Here is a 27169-nt window from a genome sequence, read left to right on the forward strand (position 1 = left end):
GCTTTATTTATAAAAAATACTTCATAAAATAATGCATACGTAGAAGAGTCAATAATCAAAATTCTAAAAAATCAATCTCCATAGGCAAAATCCAGCTACCTGTATTCATTCCATCTGCAGATCAAAAACATTTCAGGAACTAAACCAAACCAAGTTATATTCCTTAAAATAGGCAAAACACAAACCGAACTTGCAGCGGGCATTCAATACTGTCCTGAACAGATACAGCTCATTCAGTATCCTCACTGCAGTTCACTGGCAATAAATCAGAACCCAAAATTTGTGGAGTAACAAATGTAATGCAAACACAACGTGGTTATCGTATGATCCTCTCATGTGAAACTTCCTATATTGACAAGATTTAATGTTGTTTAAAAGTTATTACTACTGCTTAAAAGAAAAAGAAGTCATCTCAGGTTGCCACATTCCCATTCAAGGCTTGTTCTCTACTTGGGCTCTTTTTCCAGCACAGCAGAAAACATGAAAAGCCACCTGAATGAGGGTTTGGGATTGAGGACACTATTCATGGGGAGTTTTCAGTTCCCATGAGCTGACAGGTGAACACAACCACCGCAGCAGCCAAAAACCCACGCTAGAAAGAGCGACGAGTGGGTGGGAGGAAATAACACCCTCCTGCCCCTGACATTTTGGAGCTGCTGCTTTCAGATATTTGGTATTCATCCACCTGGAGCCCGGTGGGTTCATGGGGTGCCCGTCCCCGTACTGGCACAGGTCACCACCCCTCACGGCACTGCCAAGCTGCTCCAGCCACACCCTGGGGTGGCACAGCAGGGCCCTGGCAGCCCTCGGGCACAGCCCATCTACCCAGCCACCCCCAGGCTTCTCCTCCCTGGCGTGCTTTGCTGCACCACGGGGCAGCCCCGTCCCGCACCCGGGGCACTCACCAGGGGGATGGGGAAGTGTGTCGCGTACTGCAAGTGGCGAAGGAGGTTGTAGTTGGATGGAAAAATCACTTCTCTCAGCCTTTCCCTCTTGGCTGACTTCTCACTGGCAACTGAGGTTCTTCTGTCTAAAGAAGAGTTCACATTCTCACAAGACTCCCCAGGCATCGGAGAAAACATCTGAGTCATGTAAAACAAATGTTTAAGGTAAGTGTAACCACTAGCTCTGGAAATTCAGCAACTGCATATAGAGATACCACTTTATTCCTCCTACAGTTACTTTTTAAACACCTGAGGTTTTTCAAAGACAGACAAAGCAAAGGCGATCATAATCAAGCCTGACATTTCAGAGACATCTACACATTGTATCTCTGTGCTTATCTCCATGGTTATTAGACAAGTTTTAAAGGATTAGTATTCAGTCAGGAAAAAAAGTATTACAATGCAGAGCAATCTCCAGGCTTCTTATGCTGCTGTGACAGAGAGACTGGGATCCAGTGACTGAGGGAAAATAATGAGAAGGGTGAGGTGGGAGGTGACAAGAGACATTGCAGGCAGGCATGGATGTGCTTGGAACCACCAGCGAGACAGATGTCAGGCAGAAACAGGGGCCCCAACACCCTGCACATGGATCTGCAGGGATAGGCTTGGGCACAGGAATCCACATGGATGCAGAACAAGCACCAGCCCAAAAAATAAACTAGGAAATTCAAGAGCAAAAAAAAAAAAAAAAAAAAGGAGGAGCAGATTTGGAAAGACAGAGCCAAGAGACAGAACAGTCACTTGAAAAGCAAAAGATATCAACTTGGGGTCTGTCAATGTCAAAGAAGTGGGTAAATCTGCACACTCATCCAGGCCTGGGTGGCACCCAGCAGCCTGAGGGGGCTGGAGGCTGGGAGCAGAGGGGGCCATGGGGAGGGCAGTGTGCTGGTGCTGGGGGCCATGGGCAGCACAGAGGAGCTGACACAGGGGGGGACGGGGTGCCAAGGGACACGGCTGCTGATGGAGGAAGAGGTGGAGACAGGGGCAGGGAGAGACACTCAGGGACAACAGCAAGCAGCAGGCATCAAAGGCATGCAGAGAATCCAAAGTTAAACCTACTGGAAATTCCGAACCAAAATCTGCCTTAAAATCACTCTTGTCTATCTCGTCAAAAATACTAGTGGTTCCTGAGTCAATGCCCATGTGTTCCATTACACTCTGGTCCTAATAATTGCCAGAGAGAAATCACAAACGTCAGTCACATTTTACTGAAGACCCATTTCACTGATCACAGGCAAACCCAAGAATCCCACCCATTTCAGAAAAAAATTACTGATGGCAGAAAGTTTTCAGATACTGACTTTAAATCTTTATGGTCAACCTTAATTCACAACATTTACAAATTAATAAACTTCACAGGATACCCCCACAAACAAGTCAGCTCCAGAGACACCTACAGAACAGGAAGATGACTCTTGCACCTTCCCAGGGTTTATCTCCTTTGTTGTACCACAAAAGGCAACTTGCAGAAACCCCCTGTAATGCCATACGCTTCAGGGCAAGTTTGGCCATGAGGCAGAGGTAGGAGACACACAAAAGGAACTGAACAGAAAGACAAGAGGATGCTTTGGTTGGCAACAAGCTCCTCAGGGACAGTCTACCCCTGGCCTGTGCACGATCAGCCACGGGGCTGGGTCTGTGTCCCCAGCCAGTGCCCATGCAGGACACGGTGGCTCCTGGGCAGGTGACCAGGCTGTACCCTGTGACAGAACCTGGGGCTTCCTCCAAGACCCCCTAGTGACTTCTCCTGCCTAAAGCTCCCTCTTCTCTTCCCTGAAGCACATCTGCAATTAAGTTTTCCCTCTGGAACATTTACAAGTCTGCATTGTGCCTTTTGTTCATCCCAAGTTATTTACACCACCAGACCACTGGCAGTTCAGTGTATTTGCACCAAAACAGCAATATTTACAGCTACACACAAGAAAAAAGTTAGCTGATCACTTTCAGTCTTCTCAAAGAGAGGACAAGAGAGAAGGAGACACAGACTGAAAAGCTTAGTATCTCATATCTGAAACACTCATGCTTTGATGAAAATATACATTTAACAAAGCAGAGTACCAAACATGGGAGAAACAGCATCAAGTGTTACCTCCAGTTTCCCATCACGATCCTTGGAATAGTGTTCCTCCACAGTCTCCCCACTGGGTGAGCGTGGTCTGGGGGTGGCAGTGACTGACAAGTCCCCACGGGATATCAAAGTGCACATGTAGGCATCGTGGGAGAAGACGTCGTGCCGAGTGAATTCAGAAAAGAGCAGCACCAAATTCACAAACTCTGTCTTCTCACGGTCACTATTTGGGTCAGCTACTCAAAATAAATAAATAAATAGATAAGTTAGACTGTACTTTCAGCTTATAAATATTTGGCTTTCAACTATCCAAATTGTAAACCCCAGCTAATCATTTTGAAGGCCTACTGAAAACATCTCAGGCATCCTGCGCAGGTTTCTGTGTCTCCACAGAACGAACCATCTCCCACGTGCTTTGCACGTTTCCACTTTGCTGTCAGTTCCACACATGGGACAGGCTCCAGCAGTGGACTTATCTCTAGTAATTTTGTAGGTTGTTTTTTAAAAGAAGGAAACAAAGAAAACAAGCACACCAGAAACACAAGTCTAAATAACATGAATAGTTTGGATGGTTTATTAAAGCCAGGGTCACCACTGGCAGGAGAATAAAGCACTGCCAATACCTCAGAGTCTGTAACAAATTTTTAAGAAGTTTCTCCTTTTTTGGATGCTGAGAGTTTTAAGTCCCATGTTTCAAATCATGTCAAATCCCCTTTAAGTGTGTCAGAAAAAAAAATAAAATCACGAACTAGGAGTACTTAAGATACTAGAAACACAAGATACAGCATCAGGCAGTTTCATTAGATCAAGAGATTTCACAGAGCAACCTGCAATCAATGAAACCACTTTTTTCAAACCACCTATTTGTCAGCTAACAGCTTTTGACTTTACTACTTGTGTGTAATTTCCAAGTCAGTCACTTTGAATGTGGATATGTCAAAAAGAGACGAGTGTTTGACGCTAAATATGCACAGAGTGCAAGTAATTTCCCCAAATCTCTTAAAGCTTAAACAGAAACGAACATAGTTTCTGTCAATTATCCTTTTGAGAAAATAAAAAAACCACAGAAAGATCCTATTAAAAGGCAGGAGATTTTTTTTTATTTTTTTTTAAGTGCGTATGAAAATAGAGCAAGTCATCACAGAAACCATGAAACACCCACCACAGCAAACCAGTAACTTCAGCAGCCAGCCAGCAGACCAGTTGCTTCTGACCTACTTTGGAATATACATTAGTTGATACTCACACAATGAGGGAGCTTGTGTATCTAAAAACCTTAGCAGGACGTTCTGAAAAACGGGAAGACTGGAACCTGTCAAGGAGGCTGAAGACAGAGATTCCTTTTCATCTAGGACTTCAGATTCACCACATCTCTGCACAGTTAAATAAATAGAAAAAAGCATTTATCTACACACAAATAAATATAATATTCCCACAATTTGCATCTAAGACAACCATCCAAGTGATTGTTTCCTACCTTTCCAGAAAATCTGGACTTGCTCTAGAACAACAGCTTTTTCCCCATTACCCAGTCTGGTTATTGCCAAGGTGTTTTATTTTGTTACTTGGGACTACTTATTGAAAAGGAATGCCCAAGACAAGACCCATCGTCTGCAGTGACACAGTTTCATAGAAAAGCAGAAATTTAAGACCCAGAACTTCCAGGACCAATGTGAATATGAAATGTAACTCCTCTTGCTTGGGTAAATTACACCAAATATCACAATAACTGGGGCAAACATCTCTGCCTTGAGCGGATTTGGGTTGGAGCGAGGCACAACCAGCACAGCCAGCTCCCTGCCCCTCACCAAAGGTCTGTGGAGAGGAGCAGGTGGAGCAGAGAGGCTCTGGGAAGTGATGCTCACGCTGGCTGTGTCTGTGCACGGACAGGTCAGAGTGCTCTCCCTGGCCTGTCCCGCCCCGGGCTGAACAGACACCATCATCCTGGGGACCCTTTTTTCTAGGAAAAAGCCCACCTGAAGGGCAGGCTCGTCCAGTGCTGCCTGCCCAGCAGCACCAGGGGCTGGGAGCCTGCCCTCAGCACAGCCAGCCCGGGGTGCCACGCAGTGCCAGCTCCTGCAGGCTGCCGTGGGATCTTTTGCCACAGCAGACAGGCAGCAGTTTACATCCAGGATGTCGCCACAGCGCCCTGCTTCTCCAGCGAAACTGTTCGCTCCGCCTCAGAACCAGGGGGGTCTGCAGAGCGCGACACGCGAGTTTTGCCTCGAAGCGGGATCTCGGGTTGGGAGCCTCCCCCGAGCCCGCTCCCGCCGGGCAGCCCTGCCCCAGCCAGTCCCTCGGCAGGCGCAGGGTGCGGGCTGGCCCAGGGGCGGCAGGGACTTACTTCTGCTTCCATTTCTGCCTGCCTCCTCTCCAGCAGCCTGGCCACGGCCCCGGCGCGGTGCGTCCCGGCCCTGCTGCCGCTCACCGCCCACTCGCACAGCAGCGTCACCACCGCCTCGTCGCTCGGGGCCACCTGCGGGGCCCAGACAAGGAAAAGCCACTTCAGCCCACGGCCAGGGCTCTGAGACGTGGGCAAAGGCACCTCAGGCCACGGCCAGGCCCCTGCTGAGCAGGCAGGGCAGGGGCCAGCTCTGGGGGATGAGGACAAAACGCTGGGGTTTGCTCTTGAGGCGCGACAGAGGCAGGCGTTCGCTGCCTGCCCTGCTTCCAGGTGAAGCACGGTCTGGAAGCTGAAGAGGGAAGCGTCAGTTTCCGCGCTGCTGATACTCGGATCAAATTTTTCATTTGCCCTGATGTTTCTTCACAAAACCAGGAATGGGTGAGCTGCTGTGTGAGCAAGAGAAACAGGAAAAGCAGATGCCACAGAGCCTCACAGCCCCGCTCACCACACAGGATTTACACTTTCCTTACATTCATTCTTCCAAACTTCTTTTGTCTGTTTACAGACCGTTCTTTGCAACCCACAACCCTGCATTAGAAAAACAAGACCTGAACCTCTAAAGGTGCATCTATCAGATAACCAAGGTCAAAAAACTCCCCCAAAGCTCAATTTATTCCTGACCCAATACAGACATTTTTGAGAAACAGTGTATATCTCTAGAAAATCCATATTTACAGAACAGGAATGGGATAGAGTGGGTTTATAGCTACTGGGTGTTCATCCCATCTCTGTTTCCACTAACCACCCATGTTTTGGAGGTATTTTTTTCTTGTTTGTTACTGAACTGGATCTGCTGAACTTCCTCACTCCTTCCCAACCTGGCTACTGTCTCTGAACACTGAAACATGAGACTGACCTGCAAATTAAGCAGATGTGATTTTTCTTCTTCCCCAAGATTAGTGGAAACTCCACTGACAGGCAAACATCAGAAAGGCCAGAGTCATACACAGCACCCTCAGAAAGCAAATGCTTTATTCCAGGTGATTAGCAATCACAGACCCACCAGCAGGAAAGTTACTGCTTCAGAGCTCTCAGCTGTCCTCCCCCACCAACACAAAAAGCCAGCGGGGTGCTAAGCAGGCTCAGCACCCAGAGGAGTTTCCTGTAAATATGCTTCAATGGGTGAGCAGGAGATACTGACGGGTGAGGGGAGTGGAGGAAACAGGGGAAAATACTTCTCTCTTACCCCAGTGAAGTGACACGTAACCTCACCACTGCCATGGTTAGATGCAGGCAGCTAACAACAGGAATGAGGATACTACACACTTTTCCTGGTGATGCAGAACACCTAAAGGAGTCTGATCTTCACACTGACTCCCTTTCAGCTGTTAAAAAAAAAGCCATGCCAAGATAAAACCCAAGTGCCTCTGTGTCTCAAGCAGGAGACACCAGCTCAGGCCTCAGGCAAAGCACATCAGGTCACCCATTTCCTGAGCTGTGCATCCCATCCTGCAGCATCCCAGGACCTCCCTTGCCCTCTGCCTTACTGGGAATGGCACCTCTCGCTGAGGTGATCTGCAGCTGATCTGCTCCAGCAGGCAATTATACTTAGCACTGAAAAGCAAAACCACTGAAGCTGTGAGCTAACCACTTCCACTGCTGCTGCTAAAGATGTTTAAGCCTTGTGACAAATGTGAGAACAGCCCAGTAAAACTCCATGCACCACATACAAGAACACATACAACCCAAATTCAAACCAAATTCCACGTGCCTGTGTTTTTGGAGTGGCAGTGAGTGTTATCTGCAGCTGTGTGCCTGTGCTGCTTACCTCTGAGCACTACCAACATGGGCTTGCCTCTGCTGCTGAGCCTCCAGATCTGCTTCAAGCAGATTATTTTCAAGGCAAAACCTGTTCTTTTCAAGTGGTGGTGCTGTTAAAATTAACCAACTAGAAAGAGGCAGATCTTCAGTTAAGAAAATACAGATAACTCTGTTCCTAAATGAGTCGTCTGCTAACACTGTGATACCTATTAGTGCAAAAATATAAAAATTACTCCCCAATTCTACACCTATAAAAAGCAGAGCTTCTTATTCAGAGATGTAGAATCCATCACCACAAATCAAACACCTGTGAGTGACCACACACCTTAAAAAAACCAGTGTTGATTCTGCAGTCTCACATGTATGCAGAGTATAATCTCTTTGGAAAGGAAAAAAGCCCACCATGAATACTTGAAATGTCAAGGTGTTTGTCCATCCAAGAATTTCAGCCATGCCACTTTTAAGTGCCTAGAAACAGTGGGTTTGATTTCAGGAACTGACATGTGCAGCAACCAAAGTTATCTGGGTGTGGGTTACTTACTCAAACCCCCTGCTGCAGACTTTTGCTGGGCAAGCTGGCATCTCCAGAGACATCCCCTTACATTGGACTCTCAGAACACGGGGCTCTGCAGCAGCAGAGAAAAGTAAAGATGAAGTGTTTAACCTTCCAATACTTTATTTTGCCTTTGACTGAAAATAACAAATAATTTCAAAGCTGTAGCAAGTCCCTGCAATCTGAGTAATTACCCCAAAGCCCTACAGTAAGTCCGTCTCTACAGCAGGACCTGGGCAGTGGAAGACTGTGCTAACCAACCCTCACGGCTTCCTCCTCACAGCTGCACCTCCTGCCTTCCTGCTGAGGATGAAACCATCCACCCCTCTCACAGTCACCATGTCCTGGGGTTGTCTAATTTGGGACCTGGTGCCTGCAGACGCTCTGGCATAGGAAAAGCACAGCCCACATTCCAGAGGGGCTCAAACTGCTGCCTTACAGAGTAGCATTAAGATCACAGTTGTACCCTGACCATTTCAGGGGCAGGAACACAAAAAGATCAGTTCACATGTTACTTGATTACTGTGTTGTGTAGGGAAGACAACACTTAAGGTGCTGGAGCACAGGACAGGTGTGGGTGGGCAGGAAATTCAACTCCCTTGGGCTGGGGAAAGCTCCCCACGGACGAGACCTTTCCTTGAGATTTCCAAAATTCCCACAAGCCTTAACAAAAGAAAAACACTTCAAGGTGGCATAAAAGTGAAGAGGTTGTCTACACCAGGTAGCACACAGCCTTGAAGCGTGACTTCAAGTTTAGACAACTCACAACACTTGCCATTTAGCCATGGCCCAAAATAGCTGTAACCTTCTGAAAGCCACCAGTCAGACCCATTCAGAGAAAACCCAAGACCTCATTTCCACCAATTTATAACTGGAGCAGAACATGGGTGATGAAAAGAAGAAAAGAGTTGGCTTGGTTTTACGATTTTAAAAAGCATACCACAATTAGTAACACAGAAAAGGATTAAAAGGGAAGTGTTAAACATTACTGCTCTTGATAGGTTTGGAGACAGGAAGCAAAAAGTACTTTTACACCTCTGCTTTCCAGAACTCTGAGCCCTTTTCCCACCAGTCAAAACAGGAAGATATGGAAGACTTATTTATTCAATCAAATCCTCCAACAAACCTGAGCAGGTGCTAATTGCAAGCCAGGTCTCTGTCACAGCCAGCCAGTCATGAAGCAGGTTAACAAAAAAGCAACAACAAAATACCTGATTACTTCTTGGTAGAGTTCAGTTTCAGAACACAGAGCTGCTTTCTTTCTAATGTCAGAGAATTTTATCATTTAAGAACATCCCCTTCAAATAATGAGCTTTTTTTTTTTCTTTTTAAAGGTAGATGATCTAAATAAATTTGTAACCACAATTCCAGTTAACACTTTCATCAGTTATTCAAGTCACAGAATAAATCCCTCCCTTCCAGAGAGATGTACTTCTAACTCCCTTACGCCTAGGCGAGCAGGAATCTGGTGCTGGATTTGCTGGAATAATAAAGAGTGGGAATATTCATGGAAACCAGTTCCAGTTAATTGAGCAATTTGAGCAACCGAACTAATACTAACTGCTAGTATGGAATGCTCAGAACATGGTCTATGCTCTCAGTGCTTGCGGAAACAGACTCTGATTCTGCAGATATTTCAATCCATTTTATTTAGCTCACCTTGCCTCTTACCCATCCTGCATGCCAACCTACTGGGGTTCAGGTCCCTCAGGCAGTAACAAACTGCTATCTTGTAGCTCACTAACTAAAAAGGCATGGTTAGACCTCCTTTCCCACAGACACAGCAGGGCTGGGGTTTGTTGTTTGTTTGTTTCATTTCCAGCAAAGTGATCTCAGAAAGACAAATATTAACTCTCTGCATTTGTAACAAGCCCTGTTCATGAGAACCAAGTTCAAAACGGGACTTTTTTGTTCTAAAATGAAAAACATCTCTTGGCATCACAAGAATTCAGTTGGACTTCAAAGACAACATGAGGAATAAGACCTAAATTCAAGTTCTGAGACCTAAACTTCAAAAGCAATCTGTGTGCACAAATATCCATGAAGTTTCAGGATTCTACATAATGATTTCAAGAAATCCAATATCAGTCCCTAAAAATCAAGCACTTTCTCCTTTCAACCATTTACTAGTGCACACTAGCTAGAAAGCACTGATGTGAAGGTACGTTTACTAGGTATCCCTCCCACTGCTTATGTGTATTTCAACCTACACTTAACCAAACTGTAATTTTCTCCACAGGAGACTGAAAAGTTAAAAAGTCTCACCAACCATTCTAAACCAAAACAAATTAAGAGATAAATTAAAAATTCCTTCCTTAGTTCCCTTCCTTAGTTGTTCATGTGAAAGACTACAACAGATAATAGGACACAGGCAGACAAACTTAGGTGAGGGCCAAGTGGCTTTAAGCCCCAGGAGGAGGACAGGTGAACTCCGAGGACTTTCCCAGACTTGGTGCAAGAGTCACTGCCACGTTCCCAGCGCAACTCTTCCCTTGACTCTGTTTTTGCACAAATTGACTCAAGCCTTCAGAGGGAGTGATCTTCACAAAGGAGTGGAGAGGAACCAAAGGTGTTCCAAACCTGGATGTGAGCAACATAATTTTACTCCAATTCAAAACTGCATAGCAGCAGTACAAGCTGCTTACTGATTTATGTAAGGATACCTCCACAATAACCCCACAGTGGTAACCACCGAGCCGTGCACAGGGGATGTTTTGAGTCAAGGAGCTCCCACATGGAAAATACCTGTGGCTATAAATAGGGCCAGTACACCAGCTCACAATTCACAGCTTTTTCTGCCAAGGAAAAACAGCTTAAAATTATCAAGGGGGAAGGAAACAGACCAGGAGCAGCAGTGGATGCCCCTGGGCGCTGAGCCCAGCAGCAGGGCAGGGAGGTGCCCACACCCAGCGACCACGCAGCCCCCACAGGACCGGGCTCACCCCACCACGGCAGGAGGTGAGCAGCTCCACACCGGGGCCTCAGACAGCACTGGGAGAGCTCAAACACCAAAATGCACCAGTGCATTTCATCCTGCATCCCAAGGCAGATTCCTTGTCCAGCTGCCAGAAGTCAAGCTCAAGCCAAGCAGCAACTAACCCCGTCTGGAGTCTCCAAGGGTGTTAGGAAGCTGCAGATAATTTCAGAGTTTAATTTTGTATCAGCTGCAGACCAGTAAGGTAAGACTGAAACTGTCAAAGGTAAGTTTTCTTCTCTCAGAAAGCAGTCACCATCTTCTCTGCTTCTGCTCTCCCTACAGTCTCCTGTGACTAGTGCGCAAATACAGGTGCATCATAGAACCACAGAATTGTAGAACTGTTCAGGTTGGAAAAGCCCCTTGGGATCACGAAGTCCAACCATCATCCCTACTCTACTAAGCTCTCTCCTAAACCAAATCCACCAACACCACATCCAAAAAACCCTTAAACACATCCAGGGATGGTGACTCAACCACCTTCCTGGGCAGCCTTTTCCAGTGTCTGACCACTGGAACTTTTCTTAATGTCCAGTCTGAACCTGCCCTGTTGCAGCTTGAAGCCCTTCCCTCTTGTTCTGTCACTAATTACCTGTGAGAAGAGACCAGCACCAACCTCTCTACAATGACCTTTCAGGTAGTTGTCGAGACTGATGAGGTCTCCCCTCAGCCTCCTCTTCCCCAACTAAACATCCCCAGCTCCTTCAAGCATTCTTCATAAGATTGATTCTCTAGGCCCATCACCAGCTTCGTTGCCTCCTCTGTCCTTCCTCCAGCACCTCGAGATCTCCCTTGAATTGAGGTGCCCAAAACTGGACGCAATGCTCCAGGTGTGGCCTCACCAGTGCTGAGGACAGGGAGACAACCACCTCTCTCCTTCTGCTGGCCACACTGTTTCTAATCCAAGCCAGGATGCCATTGGCTTTCTTGGCCACCTGGGCACACTGTTGGCTCATATTCAGCCGCTTGTCAATTGGAACCCCCAGGTCCTTTTCTGTCAGACACCTTCCTGCCACACTTCCCCAAGCCTGGAGTGTTGCCTGGGGTTGTTGTGGCCCAAGTGCATCAACACATACCTGTGGTCACACCTCGTTCCTACTCAGCATTCTTCATCTCAGAGCAAAATGTGGTGCCATTAGCAGACAGGTGGCCCTGCAAATTAGCTAGACAGACCTTCATAAAAGTACTTAGTACCCAGAACTGGGGAGCACATCTTTAAGAGCTGTTTAGGGGCCAAAACAGGTATGTTTTCAAGGTAAGCCAACCTCAAGTCATAAGGTACGTTAAAACAAAGGCAGTAATAGCAGACAACCTATAACACAAACAGAATAATTACCTGCCTTTCAGAAGTCTCCCTACCAACACTGCCTTTTGAAACAAAGAAACAGTTTGTTAGTACAAATGTAGCTGGAAGTTACAAAAACTTTTTGGAATACAATGAGCTACAGATACAACTGCAGAAGGGCAACAGCAGAAAACCACATCATCTGAGCCCAAAGGCAGATGAAAACGAAAAGCACTCAAACGATAGAGCATCACACCCTGCCCATTTGGAAAAGACCGAAAAACCTTGTGGGTTGAACTCCTGCTTTCATCCAAGCATTAGAGCCAAGAACTTTCAACAACTTAATTTTCCTGCTGTAGCACCTCTCCTTCCTCTGTTACTCTCCATTACCATAACCAGGTATCTGAAACACACTCCTATCTACCTGGTCACACACAGAGTGTGTTGGCAGGTACAGCCCTCCAGAAATACTTCCAGAGACGTTATCCCTCAACACTATATTCTGCTTGCTTATTGCAAAGTCATTAAAATGCCAATTGACAATTATTTTGCAGTATTTCTGTGCAATAGAGGGTCTTGAATTATGACCATCAACCACTAAGAACATATAATCATGAATAAAAAAACAGGTTTGTTCAAAAAACAAGCCATTAACGTGAGCAGCTACGACAGTTTCACTAATATTTTCCTCTTAGAAGTTTCCCTTCCACAGTGTGTTACTAAAGCTGCTGTTTCTTATTCTCCCCAAACACTTTCCAAGGAAACTCAGGTAAAAATATCAGCAAACGTGGGTATGTAGTTTTAGAATATTTTACTATACTTAACCTCTTAATTTACTACTTCCTACATTAGATGTAAATGTTGTTGTCAAACAATACTCCAAAATTTTACTTGGCAGCACCCAAAACCCTGATAAATCGTTTCTCCTAAATTAGGCTTATAGCACACAGAGCTGAATGATTCAATTCAACTACAACAGCAAAGAGCTGTCTTCTCCTAATAAACCAACTGTCAAGTAGTAAAGAATAAATATACCTAGAAAAGACAAAGCTTTTGTGTCAAACACAGACACACACGCAGTTCTCAGAAGTAAAAATAAACTGTGGTCTACAGGTCAGGAATTGGGAGGAGACTGTAGCCATTACCTCTTGGTTATCTTTACTCTGATTTGCCCAGAAAATCTTATGATAAAGTGTGTCCATGGAATTGGTGGAATCTGATCTGTCAAAGCAATGCCGATCCAACACTTCCAAGGTGTGCAGAACCCGACTGATGGTCACCCCTAGAGATGGGGGTTAGAGAGGAGAACAAATAACAAACAACACACTAAAAATGTGAAAAGGCTTGCACAGGAAAACATGCATCACATCCATCTGTCACATCAATTACAAGAGTGAATCACAGTGCTATAGGATTATGTTCAAAGAAGAAGAACAGATGCAAACACTGAAGACCCGACATGGGTTTCATGTCAAGCTCTCACCTGCAGCTGACTCCTGGCACTTGTCAAAAGACCATCGCACCTCCACGGCACGGCCTCGTTGCTTTATCTGCTGCTCTACCTCCTGAATCTTTGCCCGAACCTGTAAACAAAGATAGCTGCTAATTAGGAAGCGGTGGGAAGTCTCAATTCTAATTTCAAGCTTGCCACAGCTTCCTCAGCGGAAGCAAGGTACCTGTGGTGTTCCACAACACCCCCTGCATTTGGGAACAACAAACTAATAAATCATCTTCTTACATTCAGAAGTTAACTTCCAGTGTGTCTGAGAAGCCACATCTCACAATACATAGGCCAAGCTTCCTCTTAGTTGCCATTTTACATCTTCAATTTCAGTTTAATAGCAGAAAACATCTAAACCTAAATAGAATTCCTGATATTTTCACAAAACAAGACCTGAATGAAGTACGAAGTAAGGCCATCAAAAACTGGCACAACACTTGTCTTAAAACTAGACCTAGACCTAAATATATCTAAATACACCATGAAAAAAGCTTACCTGCTGATTAAATGCTGAATTTCCACCTGGCATAGGTAAACTAGATGGAGCAACTTGAAGTAAATCCAGAGGTGAGCCTGGATGAATGTTCTTATTTTCATTTGTGGAATAATTCCACACCAAGGCACTTGGGCAACAAAGAGTTACAGTCTGCAAGCAATAGCACAAAACACAAGTAATTTATTTTTCTAGACATATGAAACAGACAACAGCAACAATGAGAGTCCATGGGACTAGAATCACTTTTGGTCTAACTACTGCAGGGATAGTAAAAGGGAAAAAGACAGGCCCATGCACCATTACTTTAAAACATCCATTTGAGGAAATGCCATACTATGTTATTTCCTTATTTAAATATAAAGGTGTTCAATTTCCATTTGTGTTGCTTTCATAACACGGTCAAAGAACAACACCAAAGGTTCATTTCAGTCAGATCCTTTCCATGAAACGTGAACAGGTTTTAGAGAAAAGAAGTCATTTTGGTGTTCCCCTTACAGAAAGGAGCTACATGTGAAAAATTAAAGAAAGTAGTTAAAATCTCCTATTAAAATTTTAAAGTACAAAAGAGACACTGAAATGCACAGCAAACTTGAGATTTCCTTAAAAGAAAGATTTTGCACTGACAGGCCTCAAAGCACCCATGTTAGAGCAGCTTGTCAGCAGGCACCATTGGAGCAGCTGGTACTGCCCAGAGCAGAAGCAGGATGCTTTGGTGTTGTGGGGTCAGACCTTAAAGATCACCTAAAATGAAGGAAGTTGATTCATTTTATAGGTGCTTATTCCTGAGACTGCTGGATTACTTCTTGGGAAGCTTGCCTGGCCCAGCTCTGGATTGCAAAGCAGCACCTTATCAACAACACTGGCTAGAAAAAGGCTCCTCTGGAAAGCCAGAGAGCTCGTCTGGAGGCAGGCTGACCTCTGGACCTGCTAGGCAGCACAGGGAAGAGGGGCAGGAGAAGAGCTGAGGAAACACACCCACAAATGGCACAGGAGGAGCAGAGCAGTGTCCAGCTGAGAGGAGCTGTAAAGCTGCCAGAGTACACAAGCTTCCCCCAGCAGCCCAGGATGGAGACAAACACTGATGTTCCCAGGACACATCCATGCTCTAGAGAGGCAATTCCCAGCCCACTGAGAGCCAGGCAGGATCTGACTTCCTGCCTCATGCACCCACAGCAGACAGGGGGATGTGGTTCATCTCCTGCTTTCTCTCCTCAGAAAGCGGCGAGTCTGTCCTGAGGACAGCCAGGCCTGCCTGGACTTCCCGCACTGCAGTGACTGCTGGAGAGTGCTCTTTCACTGTGGAGGTCCAGCACTGGAACAGGTTGCCCAGGGAGATGGTGGAGATGCTAAAAACACAGTTGGACCTGGGGAACCAGCTCTGGCTGACCCTGCCTGAGCTGCAGGAGGTAGACAATGACATCTGAACAGGTCCCTGCCAGCCTCACCCATTCTGTGGCTTTGTGATCCCACGAGGACCAGTGTTCTCCTGGTACCATCACCAGGACATCTCTGTGCACCCCCAGAGACAGACAGCTAAACAGACAATGGCAGGAGGGACTGAGGGACTCCCACCAGCTCAGAACCCAGGAAGGCAAACAACCGCAGCTCATCATCCAAGTCCTTTTTTAGAAAATAATTACTCTCTTGACAGTTCTGCTATTGCCGAGCAACAAGCAGAAGTGAGCAGCCTCTCGGTGCCACAGCTTCCAACAGTTGACAAGGCAACGTAAACAGCTCACAACTCGGACAAAGCCAAAATGAAGTGGCACGAAGCACTGCTGAGAAGCTGGAAGGAGCAAGGGGAGCCTCAAAGGCAGTGGACAGTTGGGGTCTGGCAGAACCACTCAGGCTCAGGAGTGAGATGTGCGCAGCATCACTGCACGCAGGGCAGCGCAGCACGGAGGGGGCTCGGGCAGCCCTGCAGCGGTCGCTCCATCCCGCAGCAGAGCTGTGCACACAACGCAGGCAGCACCAGCTTCTCCAGGCAGCTGCACCATCCTGCCTCAGCCGGAGTGGAGAACCCGCCCTCCGCTGCCCCCAGGCCCACCCCATCCTCACCCTTTGGCGGCCACAAACACAGCGAAGCAGAGCTGCCCCCGCCCCCCCCGCAGCCCCCGCAGCCCCGCTCCGCAGCACTGACCTGCAGCAGGCAGCTCAGCCCGTGCAGCAGCGGGCGGTGCTGGGGGCAGCAGAGGCGATCCGAGCAGCCCCCCGCGGGGCTGGGGGCGGCCAGGGCAGCCTGCCCGGCCCCCAGGAGCAGCTGGGGAGGGGGCGCAGCGGCCGCGGGGCCGGGGGGGTCCCCCAGCAGGGACGAGAGGCGCCGGGCGCAGAAATAGGCCAGGCGGCGGGACAGGTAGGCGGACTGAACGAACTCCTCCGAGTACTGGAATCATAAAGAATGAGGCGCTCGCTGCGCAGGCTGCTCCACGTGTTTCTTCGGCTTAGCAATCTAACGCTGAGCATGCACAAACCAGAAGGAGTTATCTCCAATATTTAAGAGTCCACAAGTTAAAAAAACAAAACAAAACAAAAACAACAACCAACAACAAGCAGCCCAAATGCAAATCTTTGCCTCTGGCTCTTAAGAATTTCATCTCTTCTGCAGGACCTGTTACAGTAACAGAATCCTTCTACCAATTCACACGAAGGATTATAAAGTGTGAATATTTTAAAGGTGTTTATAAATTCCAAACCAGGATCATGCAATATATTCCCTAAGTGTCCTGAGCAGAAGCACTTAAATTTTAGCACCACAATATTAAAACCAACTGACACGTATGAAGCACATTTACATGGATTGGCCTTTAAAATATGCCCGTACCTGCAACATTAGTGGCAACAACAGCTTAAGAAGCTCATCATCAGTGGGTCTGATTTTTTCCAGAACATCCAGTATCCATGTCAAATACTCATGTCTCTCGAGCATTCCTTCCTTAAAGGATTTAAAATAACACATCTCATATAAACTAGGAGCACAACAGAGGCAGGTGTGTAATTACAAGTTTCCTCTCACCCGGTGTTGCTGTCACCACCCCTGCCAGCACAGAGCTACCCCGACCCCCCAGCACCAGAGCAGAACCAGCAGCACCACGGCAGCCCTAGGGACAGGGCAGCCCCTGCAGCACGGCTGGCATCTGCAGCTGGGGCTCAGCAGCCTGACCCAGGGCTGGCAGACAGACACACCCCCTCCCAAGGACCCTTCAGCTACTTCTGTCCACAGGTGGAAATACCCAGAGAGTTATTTTGGGCTAGAACCATGTGGAACTGAGCAGCCAGGACACCACCCCAACACCCAAGGCTTCATGTGCCATGGTGGCCTCAGCCTGACCCACAGTCATTATCAACACCCTTAAAAGGTGGGACAATGCAGAAGAGGTGGAATAATTGAGTACATTGCTGCAATCACAATCATGCACGCTAAGCAAATCAAAGCTTTTTCAGCTAGCAAATTTTAAAATAAATTAGCATTAACAATTTCTGCATGTCTAATGACAAAAGGTACCACTAAGTTCTAGAATTGAACTTTAAAAGCGTGGTAATCTCAAAAATAATTTGTATCCCTGCACTTCTTAAAATATTACCTGAAACATATAAAAAGACAATTTTTCATTATATTCCCACTGCTTCAGGGCTTGCTCCATCTCCTGAGGCATCACCACGGAGCTGCTGCCTGAGCTGGAACTCGCATGATAAAACTCTGCCACCTTTGCCAGCTGCTCTCGCAGGTACCTGGTTATGATCTGAGTCCATTCTGCAAAAGAAGTTGGTAATTAGAACGTCTCAGGGGGTTACAGGTTTATTTCACAGTGAGAACTGAAGCTAACTTCTATTGCCTTGGTCACCAGCAGCATTCCTGCCAAGCATGAATCCCGTTGCACCCTGCAGCACCTGTGAGGGGCTCAGCACCCCTGGTGGGCTGGTCTCACAGCACACACTGTCCCTGTGCAAGCAGCCTCTGGCCTGGTGTGACAAACAGCACTGACACAGCCATGCCTTCAGGGAATCACCTGTCTCTTCCATCAGATTTCAGCATTCGGCCACAAAACAGCCTTTAAATAGGTAAAATAAATATACTTCATTACTCCCTTCCACCTGGGGTTTTTTTCCACTCTTCCTTCCCCCCCAAATAAAGCCAACATAAAAGCCAATGGAACTTTGTACAAGCCATGGGATATAAAACTGTCCTGTCTATAACCACTCTGAAACAGACAACTCCTCCAGATTTTCACTCTGACATGAATGCAAAAACTCAGGAGCAGTTTCCTAGGTCAGAGTGACCAGCATCATGCAGGGCTGCCAGTAAGGCTGATTATCTTTCCTTTGTCCTAGATAAGTCAGCAAGTGCTACTCAGCAAATACACAAACCTACTAAACATTACCAGCTTTTCTCTCTGCTTCAGCAGTGATCCTATATTTAGTGTAACTTGCAGAAATTAGTGGACAAAAGTAAACTTGCTTGGTCAGGTACATAAAGCTTTGGGGAAAGAGGAACTGTAAGGCAGGCAGTCTCTTAACAGTAATTGGAACAACCAAGGATATTTGTTAGTATCTCAGAGAAAACCACTGCATAAATACAGAATGCAGCACATTTCAGAAGAGCACACTCTCTTATGAATACATAATGCAGTTGCTCTGACAACCCAAGCCTGTTTACTGTCAGAGCCACCAGTCTCTCACACAGCTATTTTCCCTGCTTACCACCACCTCAGACCTCAGTTAGCACCTTCATTCCTTCTTCCCTTTGCATTTGTAATTGGCAGGTCTGTCAACAGACACAGACTATACGTTGAATGCTTTTCCATCCAAATCCACTGAAACTTCTGTATGAAGCTGGTGGGATTTAGTGTTTTCACAGAGCAGTTGAACTACATTTACTTCAAGTATTTGCTCATCAGTTCCAAATCCACTACTTCAAACTTTTTCAGGTGACAGTATGAAAAAATAATCTTCCCAAAGCAAACACTAATATCTCTGAGTTACAAACCATGCAACCACCTTTCTTTTACCTGGGGCGCAGACAGAAAACACTTCTGGGAGCTGCCAAAGGCCACTCAGTAACACCCAGGAAACTACTTCCCAAAAAGCTCTCAACAACCTTTGCAAAAACAGGGAGTTTGGAGAGAGGATGACATCTTCAGCAACCTGTGTCAGAAGGAGGGATGGGGAGCTGTGCTTATCTCCCACCAAGGCAGCAGTGTCCTCCCCACAGGGAGCCCAGCACAGCCCCCGGAGTCCACGCACCAGCCGAGGCACCAGCCCAACCTGCTGTCCAGGCAGGTCTCCCTTCTCCTTGCCAGCCACACATGTTGCCTCCCCGTTGCTCTATGGCTCTCAAAATCAGACTTACTTTTAAAAATATTTTTTTAACTATCATCAAAGAACAAGCATGGAATGTTTGTTTGAAAATGAGTGCTAGGAGTCTACAAATAAACAAGCAAAAAAAACCCCACAAAGCAAATTTTTAAAGAAACAACAGAGTAAGTTGGCAGGGAGAAGCAGACATTTCTCACAGCAATACACTGATGCTGCCAAACAGCAGTGAAAGTGTCTGCCTTGAGCACAGCTGTTACCAGGACAAAGAAGGAAAATGTTCATCCCAGACAGCAGCAGAGCTGTAGGCAGCCTGTGGAAACTGAGAGAGTAAAACTGCAACTTTGGTGAAAGTCAAAGTACCCTTGAACAACTTGAAAGCCTTCAACACTTGGCCCACTGGCTTTGTACCAGACAGTGTCATCTAAGTACATACACTGCCACCTATGTTCTAATAAATAAGCTTTGAAATTCACATTTCAGCCCAGGCTTCCTAAATTATCAGTTCTGTTCGTTCCTTGGTAACATTTATCCTAGCACAGCCTTTGCCACTCCTGCCAGCCCCAGGGAGCAGTGCTGGTGGTGCAGACACAGCACAGACACCTCCTCAGATGCTGGGCCTGGAGATTTAAGGAGGAGGAATCAGAAGTATTTATGCTGCATGGCTCTTTGTACTCTTTGGCACACACTTCTAAGCAGAATTGATTTAAAAGAATTTTTATTCCCCTTCCCACTACAAAGACTCCTCTTTGGACACCCAGTAACACCAAAGCTCTGAACAAGTAGAGCATATTCCTTGAGCTGTTACTATGCACGTAGACATTAGAGATGCTTATTTACCAATATTTGGGTCAGTGGCTTGGCGTTTCTTGATTTTAGCTTCAGAAATAGCAGCATAGTAGGCACATGTCATTTTCACCAGCCATGCTGCTCGCAGCAGTGGCACAGAATATTTTGCTAAGTAAGCAAAAATATCTTCTTTTTTACTGAGAATGGGAACCTGGAATGGAACAGGAAGCAAGTTACAGCCCAACCAGCAGCCAGCCCCAGGGGGTCCACCCAGGCTCCTCTGCTCATCCCCACACTACCTGGGGGGACAGATCTCTGCCCCAGCCCAGGAACCCACCACCGTGTCACCCCCAGCTCTAGGCACAGAACAGAGATGTGACAAAAAAGAGATACTGCCCCACACTTGTCTTTAAAGACTGTGACAGGTTTCTGGCTGATTATTTCCCTGCCAAACAGGAGAACTTCTGTAAACTCTTCCTTTGCCCGAGAAAGAGAGCCCTGAAGTGAAGCACACAGGCTAAGACCCTGTCTGTCAGGAAGACAAACCTGCCCGAGCTAAAATGTAACTATTGAAAAGAACTTTTTAACAGCTTCACTGTTGGCAGGTCAGTTCCCTTTTCCCAGGCACCGTCCTTACAGAGAGGGAACATTTCAGTACAACCCAATGTCCAAGAACCAGAGGAAGGAGTATTTTGATACCTTTTTTGCTAAAAGGGTCAGTGGTTTACTTCCTGCCAAATCTGTGAACCAGTTGTGAATGGCACTCTGAGACCGAGCAGTCACCAGCCAGTAGTTGTCTTTGGCATTTACTTGTGGTTTCTTCTTTCCTGTGTCCTGGAAAGTGTTAAGTTTTAGCTTTTCCGCTAATATGCTGCTGAAATAAGCGCCAATCTGGTGGGGGGAAAAGCAAAACAGGTATGACAATGCAGAAGTAGGCATCTGCAGGAAAGCACAAAGGATTCAGCTGAACAGAGGCAGCCACCAGGGCTCTGGGGCTGAGAAACCGGCTCCACAAACCTGCCCCAGGAGACGGGGCCTGTGGTACCAAGCACCCCTGCAGCCTCCTGCATCACCATGGTGAAGCTGCAGGCCAGCAGGACCAAGGCAAGGACAGCCAGGCCTCAGAGGGGGCAGAGATGCTGCTGCTGGTCACAACAGGTCCCCCAGAACACGTCCCTCCAAGGGACAAAAGCCCCAGAATTAGCCCCCGGCTCAGTGTACTCCAGGAGTGCCTCAGAGCATCCTCCCCTCAGGCTTCACAATCCCATGTTGTGTGCAAATACTTGCTTCTCACTTCTATTGAGAACAAACTTCACTGTCACACGGGTGCATTCACTGCCTTTCCATCATCACAAGCAGCAGGAACAGCCTCAAGGATCTGGGGGGCTGGGAAGTGCCCTGTTCAGCACATCCCCACCATCGCTCCATGCCTCTGTGACATTTGCTTCCCCAGCACTTTCAATCCCCACACCCCAGTAAAAAGCCCATGAGAGGTTTTACCCCCATGCAAGCATATTTCCTTTTCAAAATTACTATAATAGAAATTAATTTTTAAGCCTGTAAGAATAAAACATTTGATTTTTCTAACAAATTTGTTCATAGTTGGGTAATTTTAAAACCTGTGAAAAACTTTTAGGAGACCCTGATCTTATTTTGGTAATTCTACACTGTGCCTTCCAAATCCCTATAGGCACTTCCCTGTGAATTTCTGTTTCACTTTTCAAACTCTTGTGTTCAATAGTCAAAACACAAATAATTACAATAGGTTACAAAGTGTCTGCAGGCAGCAATTCTAGAAAACAAAACCATGATAATGTAACGGGGAAAAACTTTCACACCAGCCTGATATTTGTGTGGACCTCTTCTGCTAAAAGAAACAAGCATCTCTGGGTATATAAATATAAATTCCCAGTTTCCAATAAGCCATAAAAAGTTACACCTTTTAAAAGTCACACAGCAGAAAATTACTCTGTCTGAAAACATTCTTATAAACTCCCTGATAACATTCTCCTTCAAAATTATTTCTTCCTGCTTTCCCAACAGGAAAGAAAAAAAAAAAAAAAAAAGAGTACATGAAGGTACATTAATTCAGAGAGATCACTCAAAGAAATCCAGGATATATTTTTTTTTTCTAAAAAACTATTACCACTTTCAATTTAGAGGATAGTACTAATATTTTAGTTATTTTTGTTGCTCTTTTATATGTCACGCTTCTTTGACTCTCAAAAAAACCCACAGGAGAGCCAAGTTAAATTCCACTAAACCATCCAACAATATATTTCCAAGGGACCTGGAGCACAGTGATCAGTTTCTCCTGGCAGAAAACAGCCTGATGGAACAGGTCCAAGACCAAAGCAAGGTAAAGCTGTGTAACACTAGGGACTTGCAGGAAAGGAGTCACTGCTGTCTTTGTGCATGAAGCAAATAAAAGGACAGGAGCAAAAATTAACATCTCTTCTACAATGGAGCGTGCTAGTCACATTTTGTTCTTGGCATCCATGTTTTCCTCTGGAGACTGGACACTGGGGAGCAGAAACACAGCTCAGCATTCCAGCTTTAGTTCTCTAATTACCTTTAAAGCAAAGACTTCCAAAGCAGTCAAGAGCCAAGTGCAACCACTGCCAGCTTGGTTCCAACTTCAGCCAGCACACCCAGCCCGAGGAGGCCAGCCTTACCTTGGAGGCATTAATGATGACGTTCCTAGCAGATCCGTGCTCGTCTCCAGAGAAGGCAGGCTGGTTGCTGAAGCCCTGCTTTACGTTCACTGCAGTAAGCTCATCCTGCAAAGAGTGTTCCAAGGGCGAAAAGCAAAAGGACAGTTTAAGAAGTCACATCACTCCGAGAAGCATTTCTAAAGAAGATGTATGTATTTGCCAGCATGTCACACCCTGTGTTCCCCTGAACCCTCCAAGCACTCTGCACCTTCAGGGGATGGCAGGGAAGGGGAACACGGTGCCACTCCTGCCCTCCCGCCCCACTAAGGGTTCACCTCACCACAGACTTCAAAGCCCTCACTCGACGAGGACACCACTTGACCGGCTGAAAGAGAATTTCTGCCCATGAGGAAGGCAGCAGGAAGCAAGGCCTTGGCAGCCTTCATAACACCTGGAGCACTCCCTAGTACCCAGCACTAAATCTTCCTCATGAAAGCAGCTCCAGTCACCAGCCAGCCTGACCAGTGGAGGGAGAGCAGCACAACATCCTCTCCCCCAGATTCACTGGGATGGCTGGAACCAGCTGCATCACCCCACACCAGGATGCTGCTGCACACCCTGCACTACCACCAGGACCCTACGTGTCCCTGCCCCCAGCAGAAATCAAAATTCACATCCTTGGTTCGAAGGAGTCTAAAATGTTACTATTTCAGTTTGTGTCCCCACAACCACCACTTGAGAATCTCTACTGAAGTAAGAAATAGGCCACCTCTAGCAGAAACCACTGCAAGCAAACACCTGTCCCTGCTCTAGCTTCTTCTGGAGCTCCCCTTGCAGTGCAAGAACCACTGCCCCCCTGCACCCCCTGTGCTGCATCCCCGTGCTGGAGCACAGCTGGATCGTGCTGGAGCACAGCTGGATCGTGCTGGCAGCAAGAACACAGAAGGACGGCCAGTAGAGTTAGGTACAAACACACACCAGAGCCTTCACAAATGCAGAATGTAACTGCCTCAGGGAGCCCCATTACTCCCTGTGTTTACTCCGTATCTTCCCCAAAGGTAACACTCTTCCAGAGAGGCTGTGCTGCTTATTCCCTTATTCAGGATCACACGCCTGTCAGACCAAGGTTTTCCTACACCAGATGAACAGGGGCTCATTTGTTTTTCCTAATCTCCCTCTGAACAGAAGGCACAGACCCCCCAGCAGCTCAGGTGGGGCACCACCAAGGTGCTCTGCACAGGCTTGAGTGGTCCACAAACCACTGACAGTGGGTGAGATACCAGAACAACCCCTCAGCTGCTTGGGAAGTGACCAATGAGAACAACGAGCAACTGCCGTGCAACCAAGCTAATAAAATAAGAGAAAATAAAGTAATAAGTTTACTAGAAGACGTTATTACTAGTTTGGGGCGATGTCTCCCCAAAAACAGCGACACAGAAGCTCCCATTCAGTTTATTCTCTTACACTTCACGAGGAATTTTGCTTTTCAGTATTTTCACAAAGTTTGAGAGCAACACAGAAGACAGTAATGTATTTAGATGAGATCTAAGCTCTCTAGGGTTTACAAAGTTAGCAAGCCTCATCTGAATTTTAAATGAAATCAACAAGAAGTGCTGGAACACTCCTCCTCCCACCCTATCCCCAAGACAGCCCTGAAAACACAGGTAAAGGCAGAGATGAAAGTGATCAAAGGATATTATAAGCAAATAAATAAAAGGTAAATGGCAAACAGATGGAGATATATGTTACTATTAGTGCCATTTCCACAAATGACCCCAGTTCTGTTATCTTTAAACTTCTCCTCTTTTGAAAAAGCTGTCTAGAAATCATTATGCTGAAAATATCCAAGAACCATATGCTGTACTGCTCTCTCTGCCACCGCCGTAGGAACAAGCTGCGGATGGACTGAAAACACAAACACACCAGTGTTTTGGTGTTGTCTGGCTCAGATTATTAGCTCAGATTTCTCCCTGCCTTCAGCAGTAGTTCAGAAATTTTAAACACAGAGCACAGCCCAGTTGCATAACCAAACACCAACTAGAAATGAAAAGACAGGTCACCTGTGAACACAAGGCATGAAGATACCTTTATAAATTACCAACAGAATGGACGTTCACAGAAGATCCCATCGTGTCTTGCTTACACCAGCTCCGTTAACAGCTCAGGATCATTTCCTAAGAGCACACTGTCCCTCCCAAAGGGGAAGGTGTCCTGGACCAGCAGGCAGGCTCGCTGGCACAGCCAAGCCCTACACTACAGAGGGTACCAGGGTTAAGAGCCCTGCCCCTTGGTTTGCAAGCCCTAAGGCCAGGCACAGGGGCACCACACACTGCTGTCACCAAATGACACACTGGCTCCTCTGGGCTCCTGCAGGGCTGTCAAGCTGCCCTTTAAAATGCCAAGCAGGCCCCAAGTGAGCCCAATCTAGGCTTAAAACCCTTTTGCAATTTTAAATAGCCAAACAAACATTCCGGCTCAAATTGCATTAATTTGTTCCATGTGGGATGTTGAGGGATGCTTCTGCAGCTCTCCACCTGTGAGCACACCACCTGCAGATGGGCACCTCCACAGTAAGAACACCCCACACCTCCAGGCTGATGTTCACAGGAGCTGAGCATCACCAGCTCTGCCAGAAGCCAGAGCCCAGCTTAAGCCTGGCGAGTTCCTTCCCCCACGGCAGCTGGGGCTGCTGCAAAGCCTGTCCAGAGGAGGCCACCCCAGCACCACCCCCTGGGCACCCACGGCTACAGCGAGAGCAAACGAACCCACTGTCAGGACCAAGCACTGAGGTGTTATTGTTGGGTGTTCTGGCCTGTGTAACTCCACATTAATTGGAATGAGGTCCTCGAACTTGAGCATTCTCCTGCTTCTGTATTACTGCAGTAACCCGTGTGCACTGCAGCTCCAAGCCAGCAGGAGAAAAGCAGGAAGCTAATGATGTACAGAGGATCTGAGAAACCAGGAACTGGCCAGTTAATTCTGACATCTCAGCTGAGCAAACAGACAATGTATAGAGCACCATCAGTATCCAACAGTCAAAAACAAGGAATTTTTGGAAGACATTCTTTTTCTCCCTGACATCAAAAATTTCCTTCAGAAGAAATATTTAAGTCAGTCCATATTAAACTCATTGAAGCAACAAAACAGGATCTTCTTAACCAGCCATTACTTTTAGAGGCTCTCACACATTCCATCTTTTGCTTCTTGTCTCCATCACACAACAAGGCTTGGAGCAATCATACCATTTCCTTGGAGATCCAAACCCTCTGCAGGAGGATCCAGGATTTCAACCTGTGGTGCAGCTGCTGCAGCACAAACCTTCCACTCACACTCAGCTTCACTGTCAAACGCTGGGCTTGGTTTGAACAACGAGATCAAAAAATAGCTCCCTAAAAGAGACAGTATCAAACACTGTGCCAGCTACAGAGCTGGAATATTTCAAGGGCTATTTCTGATGAAGAGAGGAATAATGGTATTTAGAGGAGCCTTACCAGCTCCAAAACAATGGCTCAGGAGTCAAAAACAAGGATTAGCTGTACCCAACAGGCAGCCACAGGTAGAAGTGAGTTTTGCCAGAGACCAGGGAGATGACAAACCAGCCATGTTATAAATTGGTATTAAGAGTGAGAAGGAAGATTGGTCTGATAATACTGGAGGGCTCAGAAAGACAGATGCATTCTCAACTGGCACAAGGGGGACAATAACCTGGAAAGGCCTCACTGGCAGGAATTTTAACTGCTTTACCCATCCTACTGGAGAGAGGGTCTCTGGCTACCTGTGATTGTAGGTGTTGGAGAACTGAGCCTTGGAAAGGTCAAACCCTGTGCACTATGTGCAGAGAAGGCAATGAAATCCCTCCTGTCTGAAGGCTATTTCAGTGCATAAAATTATGTCAATTTTGATTTTTTGTGTTTTGAAACTAGAATTAAAAGCATTACTCACCAGTAAAATCATCAGGATCTGGCCCTGATGTTACAGTACATTCAGTGTTTGTATCTTTGGCTTGAAAGAAACTATTTCCATTCTATTTTATCCATCTTAGGGAAATGGGAACAAGTCAGAGCACAGAAAGCATTGTTCAAAAAGTCAATTCTAACACCTGCCTTCAGCTGCTCCTGCCAGGGCATGATTTCCAAACCTGCCCTTTGCTCCACAGTCGGCAGCAGGGGTTGCTGATTAGACACAGAAACCAAAGCACTGTCCAAGGTTCCAAGGAAACACCTTACAGAAGACAAGGAAAGATAATGCCTCCTAATCTTTCCTTTTAGAGCAGTGTCAGGTGTTAAAAGCAGCCCTAGCAGACACCTGCATTCAAGTAGAAGCTATTTCTGCAGAGAGCATCTTACACTCAGGGCACACACCAGGGCTCAGGGGCCAAGCCTCACCCCAAGGCTTCCATGAGGGACTTGGAAGGATGCAGATTTCCACCC

The 27169-nt window shown here is 46.5% G+C and overlaps 1 protein-coding gene across 1 annotated transcript in view; it reads right to left on the reverse strand.

Moving 5' to 3' along the window:
- Nucleotides 1-27169, reverse strand: part of MED12L (mediator complex subunit 12L) — a 116009-nt gene that overhangs the window by 86968 nt on the left and 1872 nt on the right. The window contains exons 2-15 of the mRNA XM_051627003.1: nucleotides 22761-22865; nucleotides 20785-20976; nucleotides 20137-20296; nucleotides 17568-17737; nucleotides 16808-16918; nucleotides 16127-16369; nucleotides 13987-14136; nucleotides 13473-13572; nucleotides 13135-13271; nucleotides 5357-5488; nucleotides 4259-4385; nucleotides 3034-3248; nucleotides 2004-2108; nucleotides 906-1082 (exon numbers count right to left, since the gene is read on the reverse strand). Of these exons, the coding sequence (XP_051482963.1) occupies nucleotides 906-1082; nucleotides 2004-2108; nucleotides 3034-3248; nucleotides 4259-4385; nucleotides 5357-5488; nucleotides 13135-13271; nucleotides 13473-13572; nucleotides 13987-14136; nucleotides 16127-16369; nucleotides 16808-16918; nucleotides 17568-17737; nucleotides 20137-20296; nucleotides 20785-20976; nucleotides 22761-22865 (2124 nt within the window). The remainder of the gene's footprint in view (nucleotides 1-905; nucleotides 1083-2003; nucleotides 2109-3033; nucleotides 3249-4258; nucleotides 4386-5356; nucleotides 5489-13134; nucleotides 13272-13472; nucleotides 13573-13986; nucleotides 14137-16126; nucleotides 16370-16807; nucleotides 16919-17567; nucleotides 17738-20136; nucleotides 20297-20784; nucleotides 20977-22760; nucleotides 22866-27169) is intronic.

This window comes from Apus apus, chromosome 8 (genome assembly GCF_020740795.1).
Source record: "Apus apus isolate bApuApu2 chromosome 8, bApuApu2.pri.cur, whole genome shotgun sequence".
In the NCBI taxonomy this organism is placed as follows: domain Eukaryota; kingdom Metazoa; phylum Chordata; class Aves; order Apodiformes; family Apodidae; genus Apus; species Apus apus.